Here is a 15,145-nt window from a genome sequence, read left to right as displayed (position 1 = left end):
GGGAAAAAAATGTATATATATAAAAATGTGGATGTAGGCAGGTGGGTAGGTATGCTAGAGTCTGCAGAAGGAGACTCTGAAACATTGATTTAAGACTTAAAATAAGACAGAAAAATGTGATTTTCAGCAGAAGTTGTTATTCTCTCCAAGGTTTTGCCAACTCCTCAGGCTAAAGAAGGCAGAAAATCTGCGCTAGCCAAACACCGCACTTCACATGCCAGGTTCTTTCCACCACGCTCTCAGAACGCACCATTCCAGGTTTGCTCAGCACAACACGTTGTTATATTGTGCAAATTCATCCCACTGCAGCATGGAGAATAGCAGAGAAGAGCTTACAGGCATCCCAGAGAACGCCAAGACCATGCAGAGCATTTGGAGCTGCAAGGCAGCAGGAGAAGGAGGGCTTGGATGGGAAATGGATGAAAGCTTCGCGATGCTAGCAATCAGTTTTTAAAGTTATGTGTCACTTACATCACACACATTTCCACTTCCCTGTGGTTTGCTGTCTTTTGGCTAAGGTTTTCCAGGCTCGGTTGGAAAGGAAAAAGTCTGCTCAAGTCAACGGCACGCACTCCCAGCCGGCCCTATACTCGGACTCAAGCTTGCAAAGCAAGGCTTGCTTTGTGCATGGTGGGAGAGCACCTGCTGCACAGAAACCAAGCTGACAACGACAGTCAGGCACAGGTATGTTAAACAGGGGCACTAGGTGCACATCCCCTCAGCCAGGGTTATTGCTCAGGCAGGTAACTGACCTGGGATTCACCTGCCTGGTAGGACAGGGCGGTCACAGCCTCACGCCCGGCACTCGCTGCGGAACGAGCGGTGACACTGCAGCGGGACGGTGCCGGGACGGTGCCAGGACCCGGGCAAACTGCTGAGCGAGGGGAGGGCCCCGGAGCTGCACAAGCAGGGTGGGCTGCACGAGGCGCCTCCACCTCCTGGAGCCTCCTTTGCCAGGCCATCGCCCCCACTCAGCAGTGGGCTCAGCAGCCCAGCTGCCTCCCAGCACAGCTCCCCACAGGAACACTTACGGGATAAGAGCCAAGAATGTCCAGTAGCCGTTTTTTAGCTTTACCTACTTCATTTAAATGGTCAATTGAAAAAAAAAAAAAAAATCCTCACTAGACATCAGCCTTAGGCTTAAAACTCTTTGTAAAAGCTGAACACATCGCTCATGTGGCAAGTGACTTCCCGCACCTTCCCAGCACTGATCTCCGGGGAGCTTCAGCCTTTCAGATTAAGTCTGGATGTTGAATATTCCCACTCTGGATGTTGAATATTCCCACTATGCAGAGAAACATTTATTACCGCCCAGAAATGTGATCAATATGACCCAGGGAAGCTTTGTGGCAAAAATTAGAACAAGAATCCATTTTATTTCAGGCTCCAGCTGTTTTGATTACTGAGCTTTTGACTCTGTCCCTTAAATACCCCCCACAGGAGCTTCAGAACAGCGCAGCAGAGGCAAGTCTAGGATGGCAGCCCAGGGTGGTCAGTCTGGGGAACAGGAATAAGAGGAAGAGCAATATCTTATGGCAAAGGTGCTGCTGGAGCTTTGCTCACCCCCACACCTGATGGCAGCAGGCTGTACACCAAGCAGCGAGCAGGGCTGGGCTGGCCGTCCTGATTAACCCTGAGCCTGAGCATCAGAGCTTGCATTTCTGCAACAGATGCAACATGAAACAGCAAACTGTCATACAAACAGCACGTCCTAAACTCTTGCTGATCTGGAGTTTCACTGCTTGCACCGAATACAAATGGCCCGGGGTTTACAGTTGAGGCTCTGATTAATATTCAGATGCTGGAGTCAAGCAGGAAATATAATCATGTGCTTAGACAAGTGAGCTAATGATAAGAGTAAGTTACGGTCGCATCCTGATTCCCAGCTTCATGGCCAGTTTTACCGTTTTAATCAAGAAAGCACAGCAGAGAAATATAAACTGCTTTTCAAACGCTTCCCACTCCTAGCTCAGAGATGCAGGTAATAACCAAAAAGCAAAAGCAAATAAACTTCCTACATCTATCTTGTTGAAACAGGAACTTCCCCAGACCAAGGCATTATTAGAACTGCTCTCTGCAGAAGCTGCCGGTGGAATTCTGTCTCTAATCATTCTAATCTGTCAGGACTTGAAAGGTTTCTAACCTTGAGTCAGAGAGACCGGCTCTCTCTTCACTTTTCATCCTGAAACATCTCCCACAGCATCACTGCCCAAAGGGACTGCAATATAAAGCCAGACACCCTGCAGGAATTAATTTGCTGATAAGAAACAGATAGACAAAACTAAGCTCTTGATCACTCATACCCAAAGCCTGGCACCATCACAGCTCGAGTCTCTACCAACAAAGGCCTGACTCCCAGATCAGATCCCAGCACCATTCTGGATGCAGAAAGCTCCACAGCTCTCGCTAGATGATGCTGAAGTATGGTGCTGGGCTCCTGACAGCCCACTAACTGCCTGTTAAAAGGAGAAGACAGATGCCAAGAATCCTCCTCGTGCCTTGCTCTGAGCAGCTGGTTGTGGCACCCTCCCTGCTGAGAGCTTCCCTCTGAAAAACCAAACCGAACCACCGCAGCTGACAGCAGTGCCCATCGGAAGGAAAAAATCAATCCCGCCCCTGCATTATGCCAACGTCCTTTCCCATTTCATCCTTTAAGGAAAAACAAACAAACAATCACTGCTCTACAATAGACGGACCAGCCCCACTCTGCCGCTGTTGGCCAGCAGAAATGTGAGTGTTTGTGCCTCTGTCAAGCGAGACGTCTACCTTTGCTCCTTGCCTCTCTCCTCCTTCTGCAGACTGGCACACTCGCCTCTTGTGTTTTCTTTCAAAGCTACGCTGCACGTTTTGGGAAAACCATCTGTGTGTTTCCACGTACTCTGCTCAGAGCGCTAGTCCTGACGGAGTTGCAGACAACACAAAATTAATTAGAACCCAGATTCATTCTTCTTGCCAGAATACCTAATTCTCTGCTGAGCGCCACCGTCCCCAGCTTCCTGAGACGCCGCCCGGTTCTGTGCAAGATCCACTTTTCACATCAGTAAACGCGTGTCCCCACGTGCCCCCGCTCACACGCCCAAAGGCTTCACAGCTCGCTGCTGCCAGCACTGCAGGGGGGTGGCGAGGGGCAGGCATCCGTCACAGCCAGCGAGGGCAGGCAGGGAGAGGAGTCAGACACCTCAGGTACAGCGGCTTGATAAAGAAATATGAGGAAAAAAATACCAATTCCTTTCTCACTCCAAGGTTTGTAGTAGGAGTTGGAAGCCAACAGAGGCATTTCTCGTCCCCTAACACTGCTGGCCCCAGGGCACAGCCACCAGCAGGCCGGGGGCGCGGGGCCAGCAGCCCCTCCTGAATTCACTCCGGGCCGACTCACTTCAAATACACGCAACACAACATCACCATGGGATGCGTATGTGGCCTTTTTCAACTAACTGCATAACACAGAACTTCTGCTTCTCTTCTTTATGCTCCTGCCACTCGCAATCTGTTCCACGTTTGTCCGCTCCGTGCCCTCTGTGATCCCCCTTTCGCTACAGCTCACGACCCTCTGTGTAGGGGATGAACAAAGCGCAAAGCCCCAGAAGCCCTCCCGGCTGGCTCTCTGCTCTCGGCCTGCCTTAACCAGCTTGCAGCTGAAAATGAGCCCGAGCTCCAAGTCAGGCTGGGGCAGAGCCGCTGGGCCACCGGCGTCCAGGAATCCCCAGGAGATGGTTCAGAAGCAGCATGGAAGAGGACGCACCCACTGCCCTCATCCACGTCTAATTCAAATCGTGACTCTGCAGTGGTGCCTGCATCCCACCTACGTGGTGCTGAGCAGTCATTTGCTTTGTATGAAAGAGCAGGAGGAAAAAAGAACATCAGGCTAGCCTACTCTTGGCAGGGGTGGGAGGGGAAGAGGAGAGAGAGAAAAACACCATCAGCTGCGGCGGGTTGAGCTGTGTGTATTTACATTTCACAAGCTCAACTATTTAGTGGTTTATTTACACACAATGTGCTTGGAGCAGCTAAAATGCCAGTTGTGTTTTATCTCGATTTGGTGGCAACGCGCAGAAAGCCACAAAATCATAGGAAGAGCCTGGAAATGAGACGTGAACCTCGCACATCTGGAAAAGCACGCAAGCCACTGCGAGAGGGGAGGAGGATTTTGGAAGCACAGGCACAGCGAGGGCTGAAATGCATCGGCTATGATCAGACACCGAAATACAGCCCAGGGACTCAAAGGCAGCTCCGGGGTCCCAGCAGAGCAGAGCCGCGGGGCTGCGCAGCCCCACGCTGCCCCTCCATATTGCAGCGAGCGGGGAGCTGCAGCCAGCTCCATTTTATGCACGCTCCATGGCAAGGCGCCAACACAACTGTTGACTGAGCCAAAGCTGGGCCCCCTTGAACTAAGCCATCACCTAAAGCAGTGTGGAAAAGCACATGCCTCTCGCATCTACGGCGGCCAAGTTCCTGAAAAGCATCCGAGCTACACGATAATTTTTTTGCTTGAGTCAGAAAACGACCGATGTTTTAACTCCTTTATACACGCTCCTAATTCAAAGCAGAAGGGTTGCCATGCGATGGGACTTGATGTCAATGTGGTGCAGAGACTCAGGAGACCTCTGTAGGGCAAGCCTTTTACTAGATAGTCCAAATGGCAGCCGGGGCCAGCATCGGGCTGGAGGGCAGGCCTCATCACATGCCCCATCTTGTTTGCATTCTTGGCCAAGGTGTCAGTGGCTGCTTTCCAACAGGATCCCTACCCTGACAGGAGGGAATGCAGCGCAAGCTCAGGAAAGCTTTTTGGTCAGCTCAGTTCTCCTCCTCCCTCCACAGCAGTGTTTGGCAGTAAGCTGCCAGCACGCACAGGAACTGCACGGAGAGCGTCACCACCCTGGGAATTCACCCTGCAGAGCAGAGACGCTCCTGGACCATCACTCCACCACAAGGCAGAGAAATCCCTCTGCTGATTTCTACCTTAATTATATAAAAAATTGAGCTCCTAGTCTGTGTTCCATTATAATAATAGCAATAATTAAAAATCCTTCAAGCGAGGAGTCCTCCAAACCTGCTGCTCCATCCAGGCTTTCTGGCACCACACACTTCCTTTCTTGACTGATATCCCGAGGGAGCCAGACTGGTGGTTTTTCTACTCTATTCCTGTTGCAGGACTGCACTGTGCTCTCTCAGCACATGTAAACTGCTAGGTAATATTTGTGTTGGCGACTAACACACATACTTTATAGAAACAGACCTCTATTTGACCCTCCATGCAGCTCCCACGTACAACTTCGTGCACTCCTTTACACAGCCTTCCCCTGCTGCAGCACATACCCCGCTCCATAGCCCTGTTTCCAGCCTCTTTAAAAACTGCATACCCAGAATAGGGCTTATGTGCTTACAGAGAGCAGCCTGGCTGTAAGAGCCAAGCCTGCAGAATGTTCTTAGGCAAGAATACCAAAGAAAACGAGTGCAAAAATTGCCTGCAGAAGTCCTGGTTTTCCTCCTGCACAGCTCGCTCCAGCTAAACATTTCTATGAAAAGAACTATGAGGAGTTCTGTGAAAAAAAGACACCAACACAGATTTCTGTGATAAAACCGATGGCTGTGTTCTGCTTTTTTTTTTTTTTTCCTTCCAAATACTGCCTGGATAGCTAAGACTTCACTGCAACATCACTTCCGAACAGACTTTCACACCAGAACTCTTCCTTCTGGCCTCAAAGTCACCATACATGGCAAAAGACAAGCCAAAGCAACGCGTCCAGATGATCAGATTCATCTCCATTGTTCATTTACGCTGCTGTTTATCAACAACTCCTTTTAAAGCCAGCAGAGCTAAATCGGAGTAGAAGCAAAGCGAAGGAGCAGCGTGTGCGGGCTGCACGGGGCGAGCACAGTGGCGCCTTTCAGCCTTTTACCACGAGCAGATCTAGCTTCTCAGGTGATCACTGCGAACAACAACAGGGTGCTACCGCCTGCCAGCTTCTCACAGTTTAACATACGTGTGTTGGTACACGCTCACCCCAACCGGCCGACTGTGCGAGAAAACCTCCTGTGTACACACGGGACACGGATAACTGAGTGACTTTTGTCTGTGCGCTGTACCTGTGCTTCAATACAGCAATGATGGCAACTGCCCCTATAAGGCAATAATATCTTTTTCCTCTCCATACGGTTTCTGTGAACAATTGCTGTTACATTTTCTGGAGCACAGTACCTGGCTACCACGTTTGTGTTCGCTGTCTGCATTATTCTGGCAGCCCAGACTGACTGGCAAATTATATTCCTTGCTTGTCATTAAGTAGCTCATTATTAATTTTTCTTTTTAACGAACATAATCCAGTTTATCGAAATATCTGAGAGGAGACTGGCTTATCCGGCTCCAGAAAGCAGCAGGGCCACGGCTCAGGGGCTGGGGTCACGCTTCGGCACCGCTCCCTGGGCCGCCGGGGCTGTCACACCCCGGGGGTCACCCAGGGTCTCCAGGCAGCCGCAGTCTCCGTGCCGATCGCCCACCGGGCCCCCCCCGGGGCTGTTCCCCGCCGCGGCCGGCAAGGTGCGAGGGCAGGAGCCCGCTGGGAGCTGGCAGCCCGCGGTCGCACAGCGGCTCCGCACCCCGAGCCGCGGCCGGGCCCGGGCAGCTCGCACAGCCCCCGATGCTTTCCGGTACCGGCTCCGCTCTGCAGGCGGGGGCTGCAGCTGCCCAACCGCGGCACCGAGCCCAGCCCCGGCGCTGCCGCTGCCCGCAGCCTTCATGGGGCCGCCAGGACCGGAACCTTCACGGGCAGTACCGGGCGGCACGGCGGGGGCACGAGGGCACGGGCGGCCCCCAGCCGGGCCCGGAGCCCCCCCCGGTTCCTCAGCGCCCGCCGAGCCCCGGGGGGAGCAGCGGGCACCGGGCGCGGCGCTGTGAGGCGCTGTCAGGGCCGCAGCGCGCCCCCGCGCCTCACGGGCCCGGCCCCGCACCTGCCGCGGCGCCGCCGCCTCACCTGGGCCGGGCCTCGGCCCGCGGCGGGGGGCGCGGGGACCCCGGCACGGCCCTGCCCGGCCCCACGCCGCCGCTCTGCCCCCCCCGCCGCCCCGCGCACCTGGAGCCGCGCCGCTGCCGCTGCCGGTGCCGCTGTCAGTGCCGTGCCCGTGCCCGTGCCCGTGCCGGTGCCGGGCGGGCGCCGCCGCCGCCCCCAGCCCCGCTCGGCTCCGGCCGCGGCCGCCCAGCTCCGGGGCGCGGAGCGCGGCTGCCGCCTGCCGCCGCTCGGGGCCGGGCTGGCCCCGCCCCCCCGCTCCCATTGGGCGAGCGGCCCGGCCGGCGGCGGAGCGGCGCGCGCTGATTGGCCCCGCGGGACGTCACTCGGCGGCGCGCCTCAGCCCCCCCCCGCGGGGCCGGGCTCGGCGGGCGGCAGGCGGCGAGCGGCGGCGCCACCGCGCGGGGAGGCGGCGCGGACACACACGGGGCCGGCCCCGCGCCGCTCCGCCGCACCGGCACCGGTCCTCGCTGCCCCTCGCTGTCTCATCCCCGGCCCCGCCGCGATGTCCGCCCCCCGCCCGCCCTCACGTCCCCGTCCCCGCCGCCCCCAGGCGTTGTCCGCCGCACCTCGGCCCGCTCCGCGCCGCCGGCTCTGCTGTGCTCCGGGGCAGGCTCGAGGCGGGGCGGCGGGGCGGCCTGCCAGCCCGCTACCGGCGCCCAGCCCCGCCGCCGCCCCCCGCCCTCCGCGGCCGGTTCCACGGCGCGGCCCGCGGGGGTGCGGCGCGGCTCGGGGCCCTCCCCCCGCCCCCCTCGCCCATTGGTAGGCGCCGGCCCGAGGCCCCTCCCCCCCGCCCCGCGCCCCTTCCGGCCCTTCCGCCCGAGCCGCCGAGCGAGTCGCCGCTGCCGCCATCATGGTGAGAGCCCCGCGCCGCCGCCATCCGCCAACATCCGCCAACATCCGCGCCGCCACCGCCACCACGAGCCGCGGCACGGCGGCACCGAGCGCTGCGGGCCCGGCCCGGCCTCGCTGGGGGGGAAGGAGCGGGGCTTGGGGGCGGATGGGCTGGGGAGGGAACCGGGGGGAACCGGGGGGAACCGGGGGGGGGGGCCCTGCCGCGCCGTGACCGGGTGTCCGCCGCCCGCAGGCCAAGATCAAGGCCCGGGACCTGCGCGGGAAGAAGAAGGAGGAGCTGCTGAAGCAGCTGGACGACCTCAAGGTGGAGCTGTCCCAGCTGCGCGTGGCCAAGGTGACGGGCGGCGCCGCCTCCAAGCTCTCCAAGATGTAAGCGGGGACGGGACGGGGCCGGGGGCCGGGCACGGGCACCGGGAGGGACCGGCAGGGATCGGCCGCCCCCTGCTGCGGGCCGGAGGGGAGCGTCTGGGCCCGGGGCGTGGGCCCTGCTGCGAGGCGCGGAGGGGAGGCCTGCTGGGCGCCGTGCTGCAGGGCAGGCACGCTGTGGGCTGTGTGGCTGTCCGGTATCTGCGTCATGTTTACTGCACAGCGCTGGTTGTGTAAGTCCGTGGTGTTTGTCCCTCGGTGTGTTCTGAGACATCCTCTTCTTTTTTTTCTCCACCTGCAGCCGTGTGGTGCGCAAATCCATTGCTAGAGTCTTAACTGTGATCAACCAGACTCAGAAGGAGAACTTGAGAAAGTTTTACAAGGTAAGTCCAAACTTCCTACATGGTGACTTTCGTTATTCTCAAACACACTGAAATTTTAGAAGCATTCTAACTATAGATTCTTACTTGTGAAGTTTAAAATGTAAGGGAAAAAATGTTCATGTATGTATAGCTCAAAGTTTTCTAATCATGATTCATTTTAAAACACTGTTAAGAGAGTAACCAGAATTATGGCTACTAACCCAGTGTGAGTATGTTTTGCGAGGAGAGTTTTCTGGGCAGCACCTTTTCTCTGAAACTCTAGTATATTTTCTAGATGATGCAGTTCCCAGAAATGCAGATACTCTGCTTGCTAAATCTTAATTAAGTTGCAGGTGAGTGAGCAATTCTCTTGCTCAGCACATTCCTGTAGTCTTTAGAATGCTACTTGTTAGGGATTTGGATTGGTTAGAATGGGACGAGAAAATTTGAAAAGGTCTTGGGAAATTGGGACTCATAAGATCAATTACTTACCTCTAACCTGAGTGAAGGTTAGTAGAGCTGGTACAAAAGTTGGTATCAATTCCCGCTTCCCAGCAGAGAGAAATTCTATAAGCTTCTAGACTGTAATGATAGTTCTAGCAAAAACAAGCTTAAAGCACTGCTGCTAATGCTTTTGTAGGTAACTCAGCTCGTTGTGAGCTCATTAATCTGATCTGTGTTGCAGTCTTTAAACTCAACTGTTGTATGTTTTTGAAAACAGGGCAAAAAGTACAAGCCTCTGGATCTGCGGCCAAAGAAGACTCGTGCCATGCGACGCAGGTTAAACAAGCACGAAGAAAATCTGAAGACCAAGAAACAGCAGCGAAAAGAACGTTTGTACCCTATGCGGAAATACGCCATCAAGGCGTAAAACTGCAGTGTACTGAAAGTTCTTAATTATATTGGCTGGGTATGTCTCATTAAATAGAACTTTGTTTGGAAGGTGTTAGTGGTGGTCTTTCGAGTAGCAGTTAGATAAAGATGTCATCACCTTTATGGAGAGAAATCAGAGGATTCACAGAAAACTTGTTTGAGCTTTTATCGGTAATGAATATGCTAATAGCTTGCGATTATCTTTTCTCTATGAAGAGCAGGTAATTGAGTACAGATCCATGGAGCTGGCATAGAACCCATTAAATGATTTCCTTTTCTGTCCCTCACTGGAGTTCTTTGGAACCCAGAGTTGTGATTCTGAAGGCCTTTTTTGGTTCTGATGTAGTGAAGAGTTGCACAGAGCAGTCCAAGCGTTACTGATGCAGTGATGGTTTGTGTCAGTATAGCTGATGTATTCTAACACCAGAAATTCTCTACCCAGCAGGGAGTCCTTACACACAATTGGATCCAGATTCTGTTCAGGGAATAGGTCTTAATTCTGCTCGCTGAACTCAGCGTAGATCTGAAGGATTTTTAAGCCTAAAGCAAATTGTAACCAGAGAGAGGTCTAATTACTTGTGGTAAAGTGAATTTCCCATATATTGAGATTCTATGAGGGATGGCTTTACAATGATGCTAATGCTGGCTGTCCGATGGCTTCATTAAGGGCCGAATGCAGACCTGGACGGGATGGTAGTGCCTCCTTGGCAGTGGAGGAGGCGCAGCCTGACAGCTCCGGCCCCAGCCCCACAAGGGACCAGGCTGCTGAAGCACGCTGTAAGGTTGGAGCATTGAGCTGTGGCTCCTGTGGGCTGATACGTTACCTAAATAGGTGCAGCATTGCAAAATGCTTTGCTTACTGATCCTGAACACCCTGCAGTGGCCAGCAGTAGCCTGTTCTGGAGAAGCACGAGCTTCTCACCCAGCACACGTGGCCCTCCAGAAGAAAAACAAGCAGGCCACTGTGAGGATGCAGATCTGCACATTTCTGTCCCAGAAGCCTGATGCAGTTGGGTTACAGGTTGTCAACGTGCTGCTTACCATTCAGAAAAGAAAGGGGAGAAAACGTGGGGGAAAAAGCTTAAGTATCAGGCACTAACAATCTAAGGTGAAGCCACAGGTTTGGATGGCATCATGCCCAGAGACGACTAAACACGTTGGCCAAGCTGCAGAGACAAAATGAATCGTGGCTCGCAGCTGATGCAAGCTGCAAGATGAACATCCTAAAGCCATAACTGAGAATTTGTTAATTCTGTGCTGCAGTTCTACATGATGTGGTTCCAAACAGAATAGTTCAGGTCAGAAGCTACCCCTGGAGGTCGCCAGTGCAACTGCTGAGAGCAAGGCCAACTTTGCAGTTAAATCAATTTGTCCAACTTGTTCCATATTCTTCTGTAGCTGATGGGTTACAGCTGCAATCTGCTGTTTTTCAGAAGCTTTTCTATATCCACTTGTGAAACAACAAAACAATGTTCAGCTTGCCTCAGCTCTGCCACTTTGAGCTCCCCTCAATGCCGCATTCAGGGTTCGGGGCACGCTTTGTTTCTGCATTCTCACACAAGCGGTGGTGGAGCACAGTGTAACTGCTGGATGGGGGTAGGATTCTCGTGCTGTGCTTTCCTGTCGGGAGGGGGAGTAGGAGACCTGTCAGATGCTTGGCTCTGAAGCCCAGAGCATGAGGCAAAGGGATGGGCACTGCTGTGGGAGTTAATGTGGGACAACACCTGAAGCTTTTGCACAATCTGCACCAGGCGTGTAGGGAGAGGTAAGTGGGTTTCTGGCACTTCTTTAAATGAATTGCTCCATCTGCCTGGAGCAGGGTGGCAAAACGTGAGCCCTGCCCTTAGGTCAGAATCACCCCGTGCTGTTACAGACGACATCCTGTGGACAACTTTAAAGATATTGGGAGTAGCATACTATGGTTCTCCAGAGGGCTGCAGGTACAGAACTGCACGTTGCAGCTGTCAGAACAGAAGATGCTGCTCCCTGCCCGTTGTGCCACGCTTTGCAGGGCCACCAGCGCTCTGTGCTGCTTCCCTGAGCGTCCCCGCGGCTGCGGGGTTGTCCCAGCCCCCTGACGGCAGCCGCTGCCCGGGGGGCTGCAGCCGTCCCCGTGCCCCTGCTCCCGAAGGCAGGCGGCGGTAGCGGGGCTCGGCTCCTGCCAGCAGCTGCAGCCGGGCTGGCCCCGGCCGGGCTCTGTCCGTGTCCCCGCCGGCCGCGGGGCGGCACCAGCGGCACGGGCACAGCCCGCGGGGAGCGGCCGGGGCCCGGCGGGGCGGCTGCGGGGAGCCCCGGGCACGGGGGGGGCTCCGCTGCACGCAAAGCCCGGCGCTTCTGGCGCTCCCGGGGCTGCTCCCGGTGCCTCCCTCCTGCAGGACCTCAGCCCCGCAGCTCCCCGGGCGCTGCCCTGACTCCTGCCCGTGGCAGGGGACATGGGGACGCAGCGGGACGTGTGGGGCCATGCGGGGCTGTGACCGCAGCCCTCATGTCCTCGGCCGTGCCTGCTGCCCCCCATGTGCCACCATGGAGCCGTGTGAGCGGCGATGCCATCGTCACCCCCAGCCTGGTGGGCAGAGCCGTGTCCCACCAGCCCCATCCTGCCGGCCCCCCGTCCCGCCAGCCCCACGGGCAGCCCAGGTCGGCCCGGGGCAGCCGCCCGCTCGCTGCCCTGAATGCCGGTTTTGTTGGCCGGGCAGGGGGAGGCCTCGTCCCCACGCCGCCCCCGGCCCCGCTGCTCCCGTGAATGCCGGCAGTGTCTGCACGCAGGCGCTGCGCTGCTGGGCCCCCTCCCGCTGCCCTGGTGGCTCCCGGACAAAGGTGGCACTGGGGCTCCCGGGCCCGGGGGTGCTGCGTGCCGGGGCCCCCTGACTCCCTGCCAGCCCGGGCTGCACACCCGATGAAGGGAGCCTCTGTGCGAGGCCGAGCAGAGCCCGGCCGGGGAGCTGCATGAGCGGCCCTCCTCCCTCTGTGCCGTGCCACAGGGCGCCATATGGGGGGAGCCTTTGTAGGGTGCGGGGTCACCACAGCACCCCAAGCAGCAGGAGCCCCTCCTGCAGCAGGCAGAGGCAGTGACATGGGCACTGTGTGGCTCCAGCGTGGCCCCGCTGCCAGCCAGGCAGTGCCAGGGTGCTCAGCATGGGGGTGCAGACCTGGCCGGGCTGCGGGCAGGCAGTGTGTGTGCCGGGCCGAGGCAGCAGCGCTCGTGGGAGAACAGTAGCAAACCCCAACATCTGGAAAAGTTTTGCATCCTGCATTATTTCTTTAGTTCTGGCCCATTTTTGCTGAGATTCTCCTTGGCGGGGACTGCAGAGCGCGAGCTGGCCAAGCTGAGGAGCTCCCCGGGAGCACGGCACCGACAGACGGGTGGGGGCTGCCCTGGGGCTGGCAGTGGGGGCTGAGGGTCCCAGTGGGCGCTGTGGCCCCTCTGCACATCCTCCCTGGTCCTGGGGGGGCTGCTGCTGCCCAGGCGGGTGGTGGGGCTGCTCTGGGAGCGGGTGCTTTGTCCCAGCATCACCTCTGGCCCCATCCAGCCCTTAGGGCACCCTGAGGGGGCTGCCGTGCCCGGCTGCCTCACCAGGGCGGTTTGGAGCAGCAGCGGCGAGCCTTGGAAGGGATTTGTGTTTCCACTTGCGGGTGACTCAGCCCCGGCACCGCCAAGGCCCGCGGCTCCCTCCCTTCCCTCCGGCCGCTGCCGCCTGCCGCTGCCCAGCCCTGCCCCGCGGCGTTTGGGGTCAGCAGGGCTCGGCCCCACAGCCCTGCGTCGCCCACGGCTCTGCGGGTCCTGCACTGGGACCTGCAGCACCGACATCTTCCCACCAAGCGAGTCCCAGCGTGGGGAGCCGATGGGGTCAGGGCACACAGAGCAGCACGGGCAGGGGCTCAGCCTCCCACCCCCGGGAGTCCTGGGGGCTGCTAGGCTCTGCTGAGACGCTGCTGGCACGGCTGGGCACTGTCATGGGCACAGCCCTACACCAAGCCCGGGCCCTGCAGCCCCAGGGACCAGCAGCCCCCCAGCCCCCAGCCCCACCACGCAGCTCCCGGCCCCCCAGGCCTGGGGACAGTGGCCCTGCTGGGCGTGAGGCCGTGCTCCCCGCCAAGCTGCGCTGCTTCCTGCGGTAACTTAGTCACAGCCTCGTCTTTTGCTGGCCCTGGGGACCATCAGCTCTATTTTAGGTACAGGGAACAACAGTGCCTGATACGGCACAGAGAAGGGGGGCGGTGGGGCCCACGGCAAAGCAGGAGGGATGCGGGGATGCTCCATGCCCTGGGCTCTGCCCCTTCTGCCCCCTCCTGCAGCGTCTGTGCTGGGATGTGCCCTTGGTGCCTGCCCAAGCCCAGAAAGGGGAACTTCAAGGGAGGCCAGAGGGCCCCTGGTCCTGGGGTCAGTTCGTGCCTTGGCTCCCCCTCCTTCTGGCAGCCCCACGCAGCCCCGGCGTGCTGAGAAGGTGTGTGGGGGCCGGCAGCGCCTGCTGCTCACCCGACCAGCCTTGTTTGCGTTGGTCGATATTCACATCCCGAGCCTCCCGCTGCACTGCCAGATGCGGCTTCATCACGCTTACAAGAGAAACAGCTCCCTGCGGCGAGCACAGCCCCGCCAAGGGGGTCACTGCAGCAGGCCTGGTGCAGGGCAGCGGGGTGCTTTGGGGGAAGCCCCCCCTTGCTGACAGCCGCGGGTGCAGCAAGCTGGTGGCTGCCGGGCAGCCCGCAGCAGGGACGTGCCCCTTGCAGGCAGCGGGAATGCCTCCTGTGCTGCTGGCTGTGCCCGGGCCCTCACGTAGCAGGGACAGCGTGGAGGGAAGGGTCAGGGGGGGCGATAAAAATAGACCGATGTGACACCCGGTACGGCTGGCTCTGGCTTTGAAGCATGTTTGCAATGTGGGCACAGCACCAGGACACACTTCCATCTGCTGCCGGACACACATTGCTTCATTCCCTGGGTCAGCAGCCCTGGCCAGAGATAAGAAGTGAGGGAAGGGCCCGGATTCCCTGAGCACCGCCGGGCCCATCTGCGCAGCACCGCGGGCACGCGACCCTCAGCTGTCCGTGGGTGATGCCCAGCAAAGGCCCATGCAGGGCACGCAGCCCGCATGCCCCACTCCCCTCGGTGCCACCCGCAGGCAGATGTGGCCCCGTCCTGGTGCCCTGTGGCAGGCAGGAGGTGCCCTTGGCACGGCAGCAGCTCCCAGCACAGCGGGTCCGGGCAGGCTCCGGCTGAGCCCCACCTGGAGCAGAGCCCGTGCCTTGCTCAATGCCCCTACACCGCGTCCTCGCCCCGTCCTGCTCTGCAGGCTGCCCATGGGGCTGGGCTGCTCCCTGCCGTGGGGCTGGCACCGGGGGTGTACATGCAGCCCTGGGCAGCTCTGTGCTGAGTGGGGGCCCCAGCCTGATTAGCTGGGCCAGCAGGGAGGCAAAGCTACCGCAAACACACAGAGCCAGGCTGGTAACTGAGAAGGAAGCAGCTGGCAGAGGGGCCCGCGGGGGGCAGCCCCCAGGACCTGCCTGCACCTCGCTGGCCACAGCGGGCGTTGTGGGACAGGGTCACGGTGCCCACAGCCACTCGGCCCCGCTGGCCCCGGCCGCCCTTCCCCAGGTGCTGTGTTACCATCACCAGGCCTCGGGCGCTGCCACCCCGCCGCGTCCCCATCTCAGGCTTCATTTGCTGCTTGCTGCTGCATGGAGGGATTT

General features: G+C 58.4%; 2 protein-coding genes across 6 annotated transcripts in view; one reads left to right on the top strand and one right to left on the bottom strand.

The window, feature by feature from the left end:
- The window catches only part of SCAI (suppressor of cancer cell invasion), a 42,198-nt gene extending 34,503 nt beyond the window's left edge, over positions 1 to 7,695 (bottom strand). For 4 of the 5 annotated variants that reach the window (XM_082775864.1, XM_082775866.1, XM_082775867.1 and 1 more), the window contains exon 1: positions 7,574 to 7,695. The gene's annotated coding sequence lies outside the window, so the exon portion shown is untranslated. Of the gene's footprint in view, positions 1 to 7,070; positions 7,216 to 7,573 lie in introns of those variants that run through there. The other variant, XM_082775865.1, reaches the window with a different exon arrangement.
- Positions 7,696 to 7,746: 51 nt separating this feature from the next.
- On the top strand, positions 7,747 to 9,529 carry RPL35 (ribosomal protein L35). The gene is made up of 4 exons (XM_082775869.1): positions 7,747 to 7,860; positions 8,092 to 8,228; positions 8,527 to 8,608; positions 9,309 to 9,529. The coding sequence occupies exons 1-4, from the start codon at positions 7,858 to 7,860 to the stop codon at positions 9,456 to 9,458; spliced, it is 372 nt and encodes a 123-aa protein (XP_082631995.1). The 5' UTR covers positions 7,747 to 7,857; the 3' UTR covers positions 9,459 to 9,529.
- The last annotated feature ends 5,616 nt before the right edge of the window (positions 9,530 to 15,145 follow it).

Source organism: Aythya marila (assembly GCF_965140915.1).
Source record: "Aythya marila genome assembly, chromosome: 19".
In the NCBI taxonomy this organism is placed as follows: domain Eukaryota; kingdom Metazoa; phylum Chordata; class Aves; order Anseriformes; family Anatidae; genus Aythya; species Aythya marila.
This window is presented reverse-complemented; position numbering and strand designations above follow the sequence as displayed.

What these genes read in the sequence shown, in the direction of transcription:
- RPL35 (XM_082775869.1), top strand. An exon ending in GCCTCCAAGCTCTCCAAGAT is followed by an intron (nt 8,229 to 8,526) that starts GTAAGCGGGGAC and finishes CTCCACCTGCAG; the next exon opens with CCGTGTGGTGCGCAAATCCA. An exon ending in ACTTGAGAAAGTTTTACAAG is followed by an intron (nt 8,609 to 9,308) that starts GTAAGTCCAAAC and finishes TTTTGAAAACAG; the next exon opens with GGCAAAAAGTACAAGCCTCT.